Source organism: Aotus nancymaae, unplaced genomic scaffold (assembly GCF_030222135.1).
Source record: "Aotus nancymaae isolate 86718 unplaced genomic scaffold, 86718_ANA_hifiasm-v0.15.2.pri h1tg000010l, whole genome shotgun sequence".
NCBI lineage: Eukaryota > Metazoa > Chordata > Mammalia > Primates > Aotidae > Aotus > Aotus nancymaae.
The window spans coordinates 8,160,888-8,178,106 of NW_026988421.1; the positions used below are offsets into that span (position 1 = coordinate 8,160,888).

General features: G+C 44.3%; 1 protein-coding gene across 2 annotated transcripts; it reads left to right on the top strand.

Moving 5' to 3' along the window:
• The first annotated feature begins 44 nt into the window (after window positions 1-44).
• Window positions 45-10,657, top strand: FAM24B (family with sequence similarity 24 member B). 2 transcript variants are annotated; one of them, XM_012453430.3, is made up of 3 exons: window positions 45-288; window positions 9,259-9,385; window positions 10,329-10,657. In XM_012453430.3, exons 2-3 carry the CDS (start codon window positions 9,294-9,296, stop codon window positions 10,501-10,503), a joined length of 267 nt encoding a protein of 88 aa, XP_012308853.1. In that variant the 5' UTR covers window positions 45-288; window positions 9,259-9,293; the 3' UTR covers window positions 10,504-10,657. The 2 variants fall into 2 exon arrangements, with proteins under 2 accessions (XP_012308853.1, XP_064229839.1); XM_064373769.1 differs by lacking the exon at window positions 45-288 and adding an exon at window positions 3,665-3,712.
• The last annotated feature ends 6,562 nt before the right edge of the window (window positions 10,658-17,219 follow it).

Consider the following 17,219-nt stretch of genomic DNA (forward strand, 5'->3'; position numbering starts at 1 on the left):
TCACTTCATTTCAAATACCCGCCGCTTGTGGCTTTGGTAGGGGGAGCAGGCACCAGAGACACGCATGCCCATGTACCTACTGGACTCGGGAGCGGCGTTCAACCTGTGCGGGGAAGCACGAGAGAGCGGAGCATGTGCACTGGCAGCCCGAGTGCGCTGCACTCTAGACTGCGCAGGCGCGGTGTACTGCGCGCGGACACGAGGGCGGTTTTTCGACGCTGGCAGTCAACATATAGCAGGCAGCATGGACCATGGTTGCTGGGCAGGATGGGGAGCGTCTGTGATCAGGTAGGTGTGGTCTGTTCGCTCTACGCGACGTGCAGGACCAACTCCTGACCTCGTTCTCTCCCGAGTGGACACCAGGGCCTTTTGTGCCTTCACTCCATCGGGTCTGCAGCATTTGTGGCAATGAGGCTGCGGACTCCTGTCAATTTGCGTTAATTTCACTCTGAACTCACCTTGCCTCCCTCCCATGCATTCTCGCATTAGAGGGGAGTTGAAATGGATATTGAACAGCGTTAGTGGTGGGTGTTTGACCACACAGGCCTTCCCAGGTGCCGTCTCAGCTGATGCCCCCTGACTGCACGGCGTGCATCAGCCAGAGCCAGGGGCGGCCAGTGCACATGCTCTGCTCTTTCATGCTTCCCCGCAGTTTGAACGCCGCACCTGAGTCTAGTTGGTTCAAACTGGGATTGGGGCACCTTTGGCTAATCTATCTTTCAGTGTCTTGAGTACTAAACCATCTGAATAGAGAAGTATCTTTACCGGTAGAATCAGTCAGGCCTTGCCTTGTCTTAGATGTGTGCTATCCGCTTTCATCCAAAAAGATTCAGGGAGATCAAGGATGGCCAACTCTGCGGGAGCCTAGTTTCCTGAGTCCTGGAAGAGGAACCTCATATGGAAACCGAAAGTTTGCAAGAAGAAAAAAGCATCTTTCCTAAGGAAATTTAATATATTGCCAGATCCCTAGAGGAACCATGTTCAGATTTCGCTCACAGAAGTCTGTTGCATAACTGCCAGGAAGGGTGGAGTGCCCAGAAGCCTTAGTGCACTCCCTCTGTAGTCTCTGGGGAGCACCAGCCAAAGGGGTACTTCTCACTGGTACTGGGGACACCATGTTTATAAGGATTCAGAGGTTCTGTGTGGTCCACAGATAGTAAGGGATACCTGGGTAACCACTCTTTGTGGTCTTCTCCCAGTTCCTAGAACTTTCCGGCTTCAGGACCCGAAGGTGCACATTCAAGAAGGCAGGAGGAGTGATCTCCTGCTGGGGGCACGGGTGTGCATGGGGAGGGATGCACAGGGGCACAGTGGGACCATCCTGAGCCTTCAGAGCCGGCCTTGCTGGTGCCTGATTAGTTGTCAGGTGGTCAGCAGGCACTGACACACATTTCCAGCCCATGTGGGGGACATAAAAGTAAACTGATAATGTTTTATTTTCTTCTTTTTTAAAGCTTCAATTTGACAGTTTAAGGCCTAGAAGTGTGAGTTTGAAGGGTCTGTACTTAAGAGTTTATAACATCTTTCTTGTCATGAAGGCCTCAACACTTGAATGGAGGCAAGTCTGAATGATGAGTGCTTTGGAGACAATGACAGAACTAGAGAAATACAAGGAAACAGATATAGAAGTATCATAAATACACAAATATAGCAAAACTGCCTTTGTGGAGCAGAGGTAAATGTTCCCAGGGTTGTACTGATAATTTGAGTTTTATAAACTCATTTAAATGTAGTAAGAGAAATGACCAGTGATGAAAGGTAAATGGATTAGATAGCAATTCAATATTTATTGCTTTAAAGACTGACTTAAGTAATAGCAGGAACAAATAGTGAAAATTCAATTGCAGCAAAGCTTGTTGGCTTCATGGTTTGGACCGAAATGGTTCCCTTTTATAAGTGGCAGCATAGTAACCTAATGGTACGCAAAGTTCTCTGATGATCCCCAAGAGTCCAGCTCCCCCATGCAGATATCCTGTATATTATCATCCCCTAGAGGGTAGACTGGACCACTGAATATGATGGAATGTCACCCTTGTGTCTAGGTTACTAATCAGCTGACTTTGAGCTAATCAACATAGATTATCTGAGTAGATCTGACCTTATTAGGTGAGCCCTTTTAAAGAAGGTGGGCGGAGCATCAGAGAGAGGCTTTCCTGCTAGCCTGAAAGGAGAAGTAAACTGCCTTGTAGTGAGAGAGGGCCTGTGAGTGGGTGGCCTGTAGGAGCTGAGAGTGGCTTCAGGCCATCAGCCAGCAAGAAATAGGAGCCTCATTCCTACAATCACAAGCAACCAAATTCTATCTGTCTCCATCCAGTGAAATGTAAATGCAGAGCTGGGCCTGGCTCTCGGGGCTGGCAGCTCAGGGACATCATGAGGCCACTGGTGTTTAGAGGTGGGAGGTGGAGGGGGAGATATAGTGGCTGAGGGAAGCAGCAGCAACCCAGGGTGATCTCAGTCCAGGTGAAATGAAGATCTATCTGTAATCACCGTCTACATCTCTTTGCAACATGCAGTGGATCTGTCCAGGGGAGAGGGGGCTGGAGAAGGAACCACTGGGGCCCGTTAGGATGCTTCTTTAGTCCTGATTTAGGCCCATGGAAAGAAGGGAGAGACCCCTGTAGACTCCCCAGCATGGCTAGACTGAGACTGAGGCCTTAACCTACTGGAAGTAGGAAAGATGTTCAGATGCTTTTGCTGTCTGTTTTTTCTGGTGTCAAAGGCCGTTCTTGTTGGGATTGAGCTGCAGAATCAGGGCTTTATGGACCTCTCCCAAGGCTGGCGCCTTGAAGGCAGGCACTGCTGACTCTCCATGCTGACACTCCCTGCTTCAGCAGGTTTATTCCTTGCTGTGGCAACCACATAGGGTTCAGGTCAAGAACAGCAGGAGAGGTTGCTTGTTTGTTTCATAGAGAACGTAATTGCCACTGGCTGCTTAGCTCCTCAAAGAAGATATTTGGCTTTTCACAAAGTAAGCCACCACAAATTGGTTGTCTATCCATATAAACATGAGACTGCTGGTCTTGGGACAGAGATTATTGTTGGTCTTGGTCTCTTCCTGGTTGCTGCTCATGCTGATTGTGTCTCCTTCTAATGTGCCATGGCAAAGATGTGAGTCACTCACAAACATGTGAGTCACTTAATGAGGCATATCCCTTCAAATGGGATACCTGGACACTCTCTGCTTCAGCAGGGGCATTCCTTGCTGTGGCAGCCACATATGGTTCAGGTCAGGAACAGCAGGAGAGGTTGAAAGGCAAAAGCATGTTTATGTACAGTCTTGGCTTTTTTTCCCTTCCGGCTTTGGGCTGTGAGCTCATAAATAGAATGTCCTAAGCCTGGTGGTCTGTGTGTCAGTGCTGCCTTGTTGTCACTTTAAATAATTGAATTTACTATTGGTTGTTTAGCTCGGCATGTTAGCTGAGCTCTTCCTCTGTCTGAGGTGCTGTAGACTGAAGAAACTGACAAGCTGAATGATCTCCCTTCTCCTGAGCTAGAGAATTCTTGAACTGGTCTCTATTCTCCTCTCCAGTTGCCTTAGAAATAGTGAGATGGGAAGCTGCACTTAGAAGATCCTGGAGGATGCCTGACAAGGGGGTGTCCAACACATGATGAAGTTGGAGCTCTTTTTGAAATGTTTCTTCCCTTCCTGGAGCAGAGGAGCCTTTATTTATGTAGGTGAAATAAGATGAAGAACTTACTTCTCTTGGCTCATGTGAGTATGGAGAAGAATGCCTCCAAAGAAATGAGATATTGGTTTGACAGGCTCAGTCTTGTCACATTTTGTGGAAGTTAAGCCTGTGAGTTAGAGGGCAAATCCCAGAGCCCAGTGTGTGGCAGACGGTGACCTTCCTCGTCATCCTGCACCTGCGGGGGGTCTGCATGGATCACCTACCTAGACAGGTACTGGTAAGGTAGAACATGCTAATCCATTACTAAGTTTGCAAATTTTTTCTCTTTGATTATTTTAAAACTGATTTTACAGCCATAAAGTTGGGTGAGGGAAAGATTGGATGGGAATTTGGGAGATGGGAAGAGAGGTGTAATCTGGTTCTGGGACACATTAGTGAAATGTGCCATTTGGATTTTACAAAGACTCAAAAACTGTCTTCAAACCTTGGCAGTTCATAAGATCTGATTGCATGTTGTATACCACAATCTTTATTCTTCTGAGAATACAGGATTCAGTTAAGGAGATCCTTTCTCTGGGGCAAAACCCAGCTCTTCTCATGGCAGTTGCCAGGGCCATAGCAAGGTCCTCATTGGCACCAAGAGTCTGAAGGCAAAGGTGAGATTCCCAGGAGCAGAGCAAAAGGAGCTGTGGAGGAGGCACAGAGATGGGAACTGGGCCAAGTAGGGGGATCACAGGCTTATGTAGTTTTGGATCCAGGATGCTTCCGTCACTAGAGATGCAATTTAGCGGGCATCAGGGTGTTTGCAACCATTTAACTCAGATGTTAGTCACAGGATGGGCAGTTTGCAAATAACTGATTAGGTAAAAGTCCTTGTGGATGTGAATAACAGAGAATTTCCATAGAGATAAGGCCAGCCCCTGTAACAGGAATTGCATTGCAAAGTTTAACTCACTGATTTGAGCACAGTTGCTGCCTACCTTTTGCCATCTGGAACACACAACCCTGTTCCTCTCAATACTCTTGAGTTGTCACCACATGTGAATCATCAGTGAGATGTTGCTTAGAATGAAAACATTAACACAAAAATCAGCCCCTTCCTTAAATGAAATGCAACTGGATTTCTTAGCAGATCTTTCAGTTGACAGCCAAAAGGAATGGGGAACAACACATCATTTCAGAGGGTTCAGGAAGGTTGAGGGTGGAAGAGCATTGGACCTGAGAATCAGGAGATGGAGGGAAGGGTTATAGAACCAGGTCCTAGTTTCTTTGCTGCTGGTGACTTGCTGTGTGACCCAAGGCAGTCACTTCCACTCTCTGAGCTTCAGTTTCCTCATCTTTCAAACAGAGGTTTTAGTTATTGCCTCCTGGTTGTCTTCATTGCAACTCAGAAAGATATTACTAAAACATATTGGAAGTTGTTAAATGTTGGTGACTTATAAGCAATGTAGAAAGTATGCATTCTTTAATAAATGAAATAATATTGGTCGGGGTTTAACTGCTGTATCTGAGTTACTGCACTGTCTAAATTTTGAAGCTTAGTCAGAGAAAGTGAATACTAGATTGACAAAATTCAGATTTCAGTCATTGATCATAACATGTGCCAGCACCTAAAGGGTTCTAGGTCTTCCGATACCTAAGGTTGCAGAGCTCCTGCTCCCATGGAGTTCACAAACACCTTGAAAAAGCAAATGTTCAATGCACAAGCCAACAGACTATCAAACAGCAATCAAGTCACCACAGAAATAGAGGAAAACCGAGAGATGACCTCCATGGGGAGAGTCCACAGGGCCTAGCTCCTTAATGATGACCAAACTTATTTAGGGTTATAGCCCTCTGAACCCAAGTAGGGACCACAGACATCCACTACCACACCTGGGTAATTTATTTTCATTTTTATTTTTAAATTTTTTTTGTAGAGATAGGGTCTCACCATGTTACCAAGGCTGGTCTCAAACTCCTTGGCTCAAGCCAATCCATTTGTCTCACCCTCCTGAAGTGCTGGGATTACTGATATGAGCTACTACACTTAGCCAACAATTCAAATTTCTATATAGGTACAAACAAAGGGCATGGACACATAGGGAGAGGAATAATTAACACTGGAGGAAGAGAGGCAGAAATCAGTGAAGGTTTTACAGAGGACATGGCATTTTATTGAAGTCTTGCAAGATTGGTATTTCAGCAGATAGAGGAGACGAGGAACAGGGAGGGCCATCTAGCCAGGCTCTGAGGCATCAAAATGCATGGGGTGTGGGGTAATGCAGAGGGAGATGAGGCCAGAAAGAGGTTACATTGAGATATGGACTGGATAACATATGCAAAGGACCCAGGGTACAAAATTTAAGGAGACATATAACTGCCTTTTCAGGATTGGGCAAGTGTAGGGTTGGTGCAGAGGTTGTGGCTTTTAAGCAGAGGATTGATTTAAAAATTTCCTGTATGGGGGACTTGCACTTATGGGAAAAGTTTTTCTTATTCTTCCAAAGTACAGCTAAAATCAATGGACATTATATACAAAACAAACATAAGACTTGAATAGGTGGAGAGAAGAAGGAAGGCTAGCTAGGGACCTTGGGATCCAAGTAATAACATGGTAGTGAGTTCCCCAAGTTTTGTTTTTTGTCTGAGATTTCTAAACTTGGAGCTGAAGAAGCGAGTAACTTGGAAACACCAACGGGTCCAGACAAAAGAGCCCCAGCAAGAGACTATTTTTTCTGGCCAAAAGACCAGGAAATGGGCAGCTCAATGAGACAGAAAACTTTTAGATAATAGCTTCTGCATTCTAGGCAAACAAAGTAGAAAAAACTATGTTTCTATCCCGACTTCACCGGTGAAGGCTGAGTAGAGAGCCTAGATGTCTACTCTTACCAAGCTGTAAAGAATTGTCCCAAAGCACCCCTCCACCAGGGTGGTATCAGAGAAGGCTGAATAGAGAGCTGAGACTCAACTCTGGGTGATAACCTGACCCCTGTGGTATTAGTGGAGTTGCCTTGGGGAGTCTGGATTTCCTTTCTGACCCAGTGGTAATGGGGCAACTTTCCACCTTGTTGAGATTCACTTGGGGTGGCTGGCAAAATATTAGGGAAAGTTATAGATTATAGTATCAAACCTTTTGGAAGGCTGAAAGATTTTATTGGGGCAGACTGAAAGCGGCTGTTCCATTACATTAGGGAAAAGATAGGGATGATAACAGGCTTTCCCAGTTTAAATCTGTTTACCCCACATCCCTTTGTTTCTATTCTAACTGTTTACTCACGTAAACTTTGTGCTGGATGATCCTCTTGGGGAGATCAAAGGGGAATTACCCATTAATAGTGTTTATCATTCTTACAATCACTCTTTTAACCATGTTAATTATCCACAAGCATGTTAACTTAGAACCTCTGTTGTAAAATTTTTACTGAATAAATGTGTGGAGGGACAGGGGGTCTTGGTCTATTGGCAGCAGTCACCCTTGGAAAGCAGTCGACGACCATCCCTAGCCCATTTGGATCACTGAACCAGGTGTGAGAGTGCATTTATTCATCCATCATTGAGTCAGGGTCTGCAGGACAGACCTCTGCAGGTGGTGATCAATGTCTCACCACTTAACTGTTGGGGTGGCACCAGAGGAGGCCTGGGGAAATTTCCTGACTTTTCTTATCTCACAGTGGTAATGAGGCTACCTTCACGGCAGTGTCAGTGGAGACTAAAACATAAAGGGATTTTCCTGTAGTCTTCATTATAAGAACCTGGAGAGCTCCAGGAGATATGACTCATGAAAGTGTGCCCCCACTCAACAAAACAAAACAAAACAAAATTGGGCCCTCGGGAGTTTTAAAATATGCTAGTCCATATTCATCATCCAGGAAGATATCAGTTACCATTTAAGTGTTCTTACCAGTTGCTGGCTCTGGCAGTGGCCTCTGCTCCCAAGCTGGTATTCTCTGTATTCACGTCTCTCTTTAGTTTTGGGGGTGGTTCTTTGCCCTGTGACTTCAGTTTTCTGGTTGACTTAAGAGTTGTTGATTCAGCTTTTATTCAGTCAACGTATTCAGCTTTTTTACTTGTTGTGAGGATTGGAAGAACTACTCCCAAGCTCTTCACATGTTGGTGCAGAAACCGGAAATTTTGTGTTCATTTTTACCCTTTTTCTTCTTTCTATATTGCAGTTTGGATAATCTCAACTTTCTTCAAGTTCACCAATTCTTTCTTCTGTCAGTTCAAATCTGCTATTAAGCCCTCGTAGTGAATTTTTCATTTCAGTTATTGTACTTTCCAATGCCATAATTTCTGTATGGTTCTTTTTAATAATTTTTATCTTTACTGATATTTTCTATGATGAAACATTATTCTCATATTTAGTTTTTTGGACATGGATTCCTTTAAACAAATTTAAAAACTTTAAAAGTATTTTCTAGTAGGGTCAATGTCTGGGCTTCTTCCAGAAAAGTTTTTATTTATTGCTTTCCCACTCCTTTATGGGCTATACTCTCTTACAGACTTTTTTTCTTATAGGCTTTTTTGAAATCTGGACATTTAAAATAATATAACATGGTATCACTGGGAATCAGATTCTTAACTAAAACTTTTCTCTGAGGGAAACAAAACCTGAAAAGGGGAGATTGAGTAGTACATGGCTTAAGAGAGTATTCAGGCATATCCACTTCCATTCCTGCTAACATATATCTGGAAATGGAATGGAATTCGGAACTCTATGAAAAAGAGCTGATGTCCAGAGGATTGATGTCACACAGCCTGTGTCCTGATTGGCACAGAGGTTGAAGCTAGATTATGGATATCCATCCTGCTAGCTCTGGTGGAAGACTGTTTCTAAAAGCAAGCTCTTCAACTTTGGATGTTAATCATTAGAATTTTCTTTCTCAAGTTAAAGGTTTGAGAAATTCCTGATAAGATGTCCTATTCCCTGAAGTTTACTTTGACTGTATGTTTTTTTTACTGTTGGCTTTCATCCAGCCATGAAGTGTTAGAAGGTGGTAAGTGTGCTTTGGCAGTCAGATTGTTTATTCTCCCCTGGCTCACTTTTTCCCAGTTTCAGAAAGTTAAACTAATTTATTATCCCAAATTGGATTTCTTGGGAGAATTTAAGATTTAGGAGGAAAAATGTCAGTTGTCAGAGGAAGAATTGTAAAGTTCTTTTCCTAAAACATGCACCATTTACTAAATGGATTTGCATAGTCTCGGTATTGTTGGACAGTAACATTCCCACAGAAGATCTTTGACCCTGATATCCAGTAAGGGGTCATTTCTGACTCTGAAACTGAGCATAGCTCAGGAGGCCCGGGTGTTGGAGATTGATGCCATCAACTCCAGTGCAGGCCTGCATGTTATTTCTGGCTGCATATCACATCTGTGAAAGGGAAAGATTCTTCCCAGGGTCTGTCTTTCTGATATTCTTCTCTCTGGACTTTGCAGTTCAATTCCTTTTCATTGACAAATGGGCTCCCCCCACCCGCCATCTCTGGGCCAGCTTAGGATCCTAGGCCGCCCTGGGAAGACATTGGTGTTTTACACACACAGGGATCTGTGTTTGGGGTTCCTTCTTCCTCCACTGAACATTGCTTAGTGGTTGTGTGGGGAGGGAGGCCACATGGGCTCACTGCTTTGCTTGCACTTCTCTGCCTAGGTACATCAACATCTTTTGACCTCCGTACAGTAATTATGCTTGTCATTGCTGGTGGTATCCTGATGGCCTTGCTCCTGCTGATAGTTGTTGTGCTCTCTCTTTACTTCAAAATAGACAACGCACTAAAGTGAGTCACCTGGGGAAAAGGGAATAACACTCCCTCAATGGGATACCTGGGCTCCCTGTTGGAGCAAGGTCATTCCTTGCTACTGTGGCCGTACCCCTGGGTGAGGTCAAGAAGAAGAGGCAGCTTTGAAAAGGCAAAAAGGCAGCTGAGTGTAGAATCTTATTTGTTTTCCTTCCTGGCTGGGTTTTGTAGAATGTTCTCAGCTTGGGGCTGTGAGTGTCAGTGCTGCTTGGCTGTCACAGGACCTCACTAAGTTTACCATCTGGTGTTTAGTTCAGCACCTTGGCCATCCCTCCGTCTGCCCTGGGCACTGTAGGCTGAAGATTCTGCGGGGGAGGCTGCGTGAATGAGCTCTGCCTTGGGCTCATGTGGAGGACAGGCTGGATTGATTTCTTCTTGCCTGAGTTGGGAGCTCTCCATTTGTTTCTGGTGGCCTTGGGGAAAATAACTGGGCCTCTAGATCTCAGGGACAGCTGAACTGTGTGAAAAACCTGGGGGACAGCAGACAAGGGAGGGTAGGTCAGATAAGAGAAGATTGCAGTTTGGGGAGAAGACCCTTTAAGTATAGTAGAGATTAGTTGTCAGATGCAATTGTGTCCCCATTCAAAGGAGTTCACAATGGCACATCTGGGAGCCCTGGGCACAGCTGAATGCAGCACCTTCTCATCATTTCTGCATCTTGAGGGTCTGCAGTGACCAGCTGGGTGACTTCACTTGTGATTTCACTCACCCTTACTTTTATAACCTCAGTTTACATTTATAGCAATTATAGGAGAGGGAGGAATTCAAGAGGAACTTGGGACGGGAGCAAGCTTTAATGTAGGGCTGGTGTTCATGTTTGATTGGCTTCAGCACTAAATTTCTCAGATACTTCCAACAGTTCTAACAAAAGGACTGAGAAGAAAAATTCTAAACCTGTGCTTTGTGTGTGTCTTTTCTCAAGAGCTGCAAAGGAATCTGGTCACAACTCAGACAAGGTGTTGTACACCAAGAACAGCCAGGCCAAAACCATTGCCACGGAGTCTTGTCCTGCCCTGCAGTGCTGTGAAGGATGTAGAATGTTTGCCGATTTTGATTCCCTGCCACCTTGCTGTTGTGATGTACATGAGGGCCTCTGACTTGTGGAAGGTGGGCACAGAAATCTTGATGAGCAATATTTCTTTCTTAGTACAATATTTCATTCAAATCAAGTTCTAGGGTTTTTATGCGATACCATATAATTTACAGTGTTGTCTGATACACTTTTGAATAAATGTACAATATTAAAAAGAATCCTCTTTGCCTCTAGTATTTTTTATGGTTAATTATAAACATCTTTTGTTTAAATATATTTATTACTCACTTTGGAATGTGGGGGAACTAGCTTGTAGCATTGCAATAGAAGAAAGAGAGTTGGAGTAGAAAATAAGAGTCGAGCACATCTACCACCCTAGAAGGAAAATGCACACTGATCTTAGGACATGTCCAGTTTCAGCCCCAGGTGATCTTGTCCAGCTGGAGTTGCTCGTTTAGTTGTCCTGAGGGCTTGGGTGGTTGGCATCCACCACAGAAAATGGTGCCATGTTGTCCTGACACCTGTTCTGTTGTCCTGTCCATTTGTGCAAGACAGTGAGAGGAGCCAGGCGGGACCTCCCTGTGTTAAAGTTGTCAGACCTGTGTAAGATAGGCCTGAGCTCAGTGACCTCAAAAGGACATTTTGAAAACCAGATTCCTCCTACTGCAACCCCCAAATCGTCAGAGCATGTGGCTCCTTCGTGGATCACGGTAACAGTGATGTGTGTTGATCCAGCCATCAACATCTTCAACTGTAACAGGAACCACCAGCCAAAGGCCAAAGCCTAGACTCCCTGACCACAACAACAGGCAGCAGGAAGCACCCCTCCCCACTTCTACTTCCAACTGCCTTCTGTTCTGCTCCTTCCCCTGAGCCTCCTGGAACCCCTTTCTAAGCATAATTCCCCATCTGTAACCACCATGTGCACTCCTCTCATGAACTAAACCCTTGCTTGTGACCATCATATGTATACTGAATGTAAAGAATTATTAGCTAATAGAGACGCAAAAAACCCTTCAAAAAATCAATAAATCCAGGAGCTGGTTTTTTGAAAAGATCAACAAAATAGACAGACCACTAGCCAGATTAATAAAAAAGAAAAGAGAGAATAACCAAATAGATGCAATAAAAAATGATAAAGGGGATATCACCACAGATTCCACAGAAATTCAAATCATCATCAGAGATTATTACAAACAACTTTATGCACATAAACTAGGAAACCTGGAAGAAATGGATAAATTCCTGGACACTTGCCTCCTCCCAAGCCTAAACCAGGAAAAAGTTGAAACCCTGAATAGACCAATAACAAGGTCTGAAGTGGAGGCAGCAATTAAGAGCCTACCACCCAAAAAAAGCCCAGGTCCAGATGGGTTCACAGCCGAATTCTACCAGACATACAAAGAAGAGCTGGTACCATTCCTTCTGAAACTATTCCAAATAATCCAAAAAGAGGGAATCCTTCCCAAATCATTTTATGAGACCAACATCATCCTGATACCAAAACCCGGCAGAGACTCAACAAGAAAAGAAAACTACAGGCCAATATCCATGATGAACATAGATGCAAAAATCTTCAATAAAATACTGGCAAGCCGATTGCAACAGCACATCAAAAAGCTTATCCACCATGATCAAGTAGGATTCATCCTGGGGATGCAAGGCTGGTTCAGCATATGCAAGTCTATAAACATAATTCACCACATAAACAGAACCAAAGACAAAAACCACATGATTATCTCAATTGATGCAGAGAAGGCCTTCAACAAAATTCAACAGCCATTTATGCTAAAAACCGTCAAGAAACTAGGTATTGACGGAACGTATCTCAAAATAATAAAAGCTATTTATGACAAACCAACAGCCAATATCATACTGAATGGGCAAAAATTGGAAGCATTCCCTTTGAAATCTGGCACTAGACAAGGATGCCCTCTCTCACCACTCCTATTCAATATAGTACTGGAAGTTCTAGCCAGAGCAATCCGGCAAGAAAAAGAAATAAAGGGTATTCAAATAGGAAAGGAGGAAGTCAAATTGTCTCTATTTGCAGACGACATGATTGTATATCTAGAAGACCCCATTGTCTCAGCCCAAAATCTCCTGAAACTGATAAGCAACTTCAGCAAAGTCTCAGGATACAAAATCAATGTGCAAAAATCACAAGCATTCCTATACACCAATAACAGACTTAAAGAGAGCCAAATCAAGAACGAACTGCCATTCACAATTGCTACAAATAGAATAAAATACCTAGGAATACAACTAACAAGGAACATAAAGGACCACTTCAAGGAGAACTACAAACCACTGCTCAACAAAATAAGAGAGGACACAAACAGATGGAAAAACATTCCATGTTCATGGTTAGGAAGAATTAATATCGTGAAAATGGCCATACTGCCCAAAGTAATTTATAGATTCAATGCTATCCCCATCAAGCTACCAATGACCTTCACAGAACTGGAAAAAAACACCTTAAACCTCATATGGATCCAAAAGAGAGCCCGCATAGCCAAGTCAATTCTAAGCAAAAAGAACAAAGTGGGAGGCATCACACTACCGGACATCAAACTCTACTACAAGGCTACAGTAATCAAAACAGCATGGTACTGGTACCAAAACAGAGATATAGACCAATGGAACAGAACAGAGGACTCAGAGGCAACACAACATATCTACAACCATCCGATCTTTGACAAACCTGACAAAAACAAGCAATGGGGAAAGGATTCCCTGTTTAATAAATGGTGTTGGGAAAACTGGCTAGCCATATGCAGAAAGCAGAAACTGGACCCCTTCCTGACACCTTACACTAAAATTAACTCCAGATGGATTAAAGACTTAAACATAAGACGTAACACCATAAAAACACTAGAAGAAAATCTTGGCAAAACCATTCAGGACATAGGCGTCGGCAAGGACTTCATGACCAAAACACCAAAAGCATTGGCAACAAAAGCCAAAATAGACAAATGGGACCTAATCAAGCTCCACAGCTTCTGCATAGCCAAAGAAACAGTCACTAGAGTGAATTGGCAACCAACAGAATGGGAAAAAATTTTTGCAGCTTACCCATCTGACAAAGGGTTGATATCCAGAATTACAAAGAACTGAAACAGATTTACAAGAAAAAAACAAGCCCATTCAAAAGTGGGCAAAGGATATGAACAGATACTTTACAAAAGAAGACATATATGAGGCCAACAAACATATGAAAAAATGCTCATCATCACTGGTCATTAGAGAAATGCAAATCAAAACAACATTGAGATACCATCTCACGCCAGTTAGAATGGCAATCATTAAAAAATCTGGAGACAACAGATGCTGGAGAGGATGTGGAGAAATAGGAACACTTTTACACTGTTGGTGGGAGTGTAAATTGGTTCAACCATTGTGGAAGACAGTGTGGCGATTCCTCAAGGACCTAGAAATAGAAATTCCATTTGACCCAGCAATCCCATTACTGAGTATATATCCAAAGGATTATAAATCGTTCTACTATAAGGACACATGCACACGAATGTTCATTGCAGCACAGTTTACAATAGCAAAGACCTGGAACCAACCCAAATGCCCATCGATGATAGACTGGACAGGGAAATTGTGGCACATATACACCATGGAATATTATGCAGCCATCAAAAACAATGAGTTTGCGTCCTTTGTAAGGGACATGGATGAACCTGGAAACCATCATTCTCAGCAAACTGACACAAGAACACAAAATCAAACACCGCATGTTCTCACTCATAAGTGGGTGTTGAACAATGAGAACACATGGACACAGGAAGGGGAGCACTACACACTGGGGTCTGTTGGGGGGAAATAGGGGAGGGACAGTGGGGGGTGGGGAGTTGGGGAGAGATAGCATGGGGAGAAATGCCAGATATAGGTGAAGGGGAGGAAGGCAGTAAATCACACTGCCACGTATGCACCTATGCAACAATCTTGCATGTTCTTCACATGTACCCTAAAACCTATAATGCAATAAAAATAAAAATAAAATAAAATTTTAAAAAAGCAGGAAATTAATAGACAATGCATTATGTACACTATTTGTAAATAATATATAATTGAGTTTTTCTGTTATTTATAAATACTTTTATTTCTTTATCAATATAGTATATTCAAATTCTTAAGTAGCAACTAAAATTCCAATTTAATATAAAAACTCCTTAGATTAGAAGTGGGATAGATGGATAATATATAACTTCAACTACTTCTAAAGTTCAAATTTCTTAGTTCTGTTGCAGAATAAGTTCCTTAGATAGAAAGGATGGAGAAAGACAAGGTAAAAAGGGATGGTGTATTCTTCAGTGGAAAGCAGAGAAAGGTCCCATCAATTAGGTTTATTGTGAAAAGTAGAGAAAGTGATAATCCTAAAAATTGCTTTTAATCCAATATGAGGTTTAAATCAGAATTAAACTTTGATGCAACAAATAGCAAATAAAATAAAATGTTTTTTTTAAAAAAGAATTATTAGCTAGTAACAGGTGGTAACCTACTAAAAGGGGGTAAAAGAGAAACAGAAGTCACAAATGAAGGAAACAGCTGTGACATGTAGGCACAGAAATGGTCCAGATATGGGTGGAGGAGCTGCAGATGTGGGTAGAGGCCAAGCACCTCCTGGAGGCTGAGCCTCGAGCCCTCACATACTTGGGAAGAGGCCAAGTTAGGGCAGCCTCCAGCTGGAGGTCACCTGTCCTCCTCAAGTTTCTGGACACTGTCTCCATCCCCTGCCTTTGAATTTCTGTCACCAGCAAGCGCTGAGCAGATGGAATACGTACAAATCCCCTCTTAACCCACCCACTGGATGGCCCAGTGCCTGGACCCAAGAGGCCTGTGCCAGGGCCTCTCTGCATGGGCAACTACACCTGGTGCAGGTATTGCAGGGGCCATGAGGACGGCAGGTGGGACAAGGGTCTTCAGGATGCTCCCATTTGCAGGAGGGCAGAACACCACACATGGGCTTTAGAGCCCTATGGACTCGGTTCCCATCCCAACTCAGCCTTCACCAGGGAAAGTCCCTTGACTCCTCTGAGCCTCTGTGTCCTTGATGTGAAGTGGGGACTTGCACAGGTGGCAGAAGAAGCAGTGAGATGAGGCACGGTGACCCCACAACACCCCATGGTTCCCAGGAAGTTGCCAGAGGCCTGAAGGTGGCTTCTCTCCTGACTGGACCTGGAAGCCTGGGTCCTTTACCAGGGCCACTGACAGAGTGTGGTCATGAAACTCTCACACTCAGTGGAGAGGGATCAGGAACGTTGAAGATCCCAGCCATGGGAGAGGAAGAAGGATCAGAGGGTAAGCCCAGGGTAGGGGTGAGATTCGTGGACACAGCTGCAAACAGTAACTGGAAGAGTGCCCCACCTCAAACACCTGTGCCCTGCTAACTCACCCCAGGACACCCAGTCCCACCTCATTCACAGCCAGCCCAGGCAGACAGGAATGGAGTCCTTGGGGAGGGTCCAAGCTCCTCCTGAGCACCACGTCATGGCATCCCAGGTGCTGCCTTTCCTCTGCAGCATCAGGTGTGGGCCCAAAAAGGAATGGATCTCCTGAGTCACAGCATAGGACTGTGCTCTCTTTAGGGAGGTGTCCTGGGCTGCAGCACAGTCAGAACAACAGAGGGGCTGACAGTAGCCAGAGGGTTTTACCCTAGGAGACACAGCCTACATCAGAGTCAGAATGCCATGGAGCTGCACAAAGGTTCTTCAAAAAATAGCCAGTCCTGGCATTATTCACTCAAAATGTTCCACCTGAACTTAAGAGAGCAAAACCCAGACTCCTCATTGGTCCTGCAGGTCCTTCCTTATCTGACCTTCACCTGCTCCTCTCCATCCTCCCCTCCCAGCTCACTCCTCCCACTCACATCCAGCCATGCTGTTCTTTCTTCCCTACTATTGTAGGTGTGCCCATCTAGTCCCTGCCTCAAGGCCTTTGCACTTGGCCTCTCTTACCCCTAAGATGCAAGCCCCTAAGCCAGGATCCCACATGAATGCCTCCCTCTTATCTTTCTGCCTTTGTTCAGATTTCATCTCTCAACATGCCCTCCTTCTCACTGTCAGATTTCCTCCCCACTCCAAGCAACAACCATCTATGCAGTCTTCCTGTTTATTGTAGCCATAGCTCCTGTCACTATTTGAATTCTTCATTTATTTTTGTTGTCCAACTCTTCACTTAGAATCCAAGTTTCATGAGGGCAGGACTGTCTCTCACATTCAATTCTATATTGCTTAGGCCCTAGACCAATAAGTAATGTTTACTGATTGAGTGAATGAATGAATGAATGAATGAATGAAAAGAGGGCAGCTCCCACCCACCACCACCTGCTCCTCCCAGTCTCACTATGGACACTGGGATTTCTTTCTCTCGGCTGCAAAACACCATACCAGAGTGACTAATACACTTGCTTCAGCCTCTCCAGACGTAACTGGCTAGAAATCCCTGTAGGGAAATCTGGATCTGCACTCTTTCCTCTTCATTGTCTACCCTCTTCCCCTCCCTGACAGGGTCAGCCACCAGGCAGGGCATCTGAATGTGCCAGCTGGATCCACATTTTGCCCAAGTGCTGCGCCCCCTGCCTCGCCCCGCTGGCCCGTTGTTCTCCCACAGCTTCCCTTCTCAAAGCAGAGCCCTGAAGACTTCAGATGTCAATGAGGCCACCTGTTTGTGATGTGCAGGCACGGAAGAAAGGCACAGCTCCCCGTCAGTTTCAGGGAAAACAACTCAGTGCCTCCTGGGAACCAGCTGCTAGAGATCCCCACAAAGAGC

Coding starts and splice junctions, on each gene's coding strand:
- FAM24B (XM_012453430.3), top strand. CDS start 9,294: ATGCTTGTCATTGCTGGTGGTATCCTGATGGCCTTGCTCCTGCTGATA. Junction 9,386..10,328: donor AAAATAGACAACGCACTAAA/GTGAGTCACCTG, acceptor TCTTTTCTCAAG/AGCTGCAAAGGAATCTGGTC.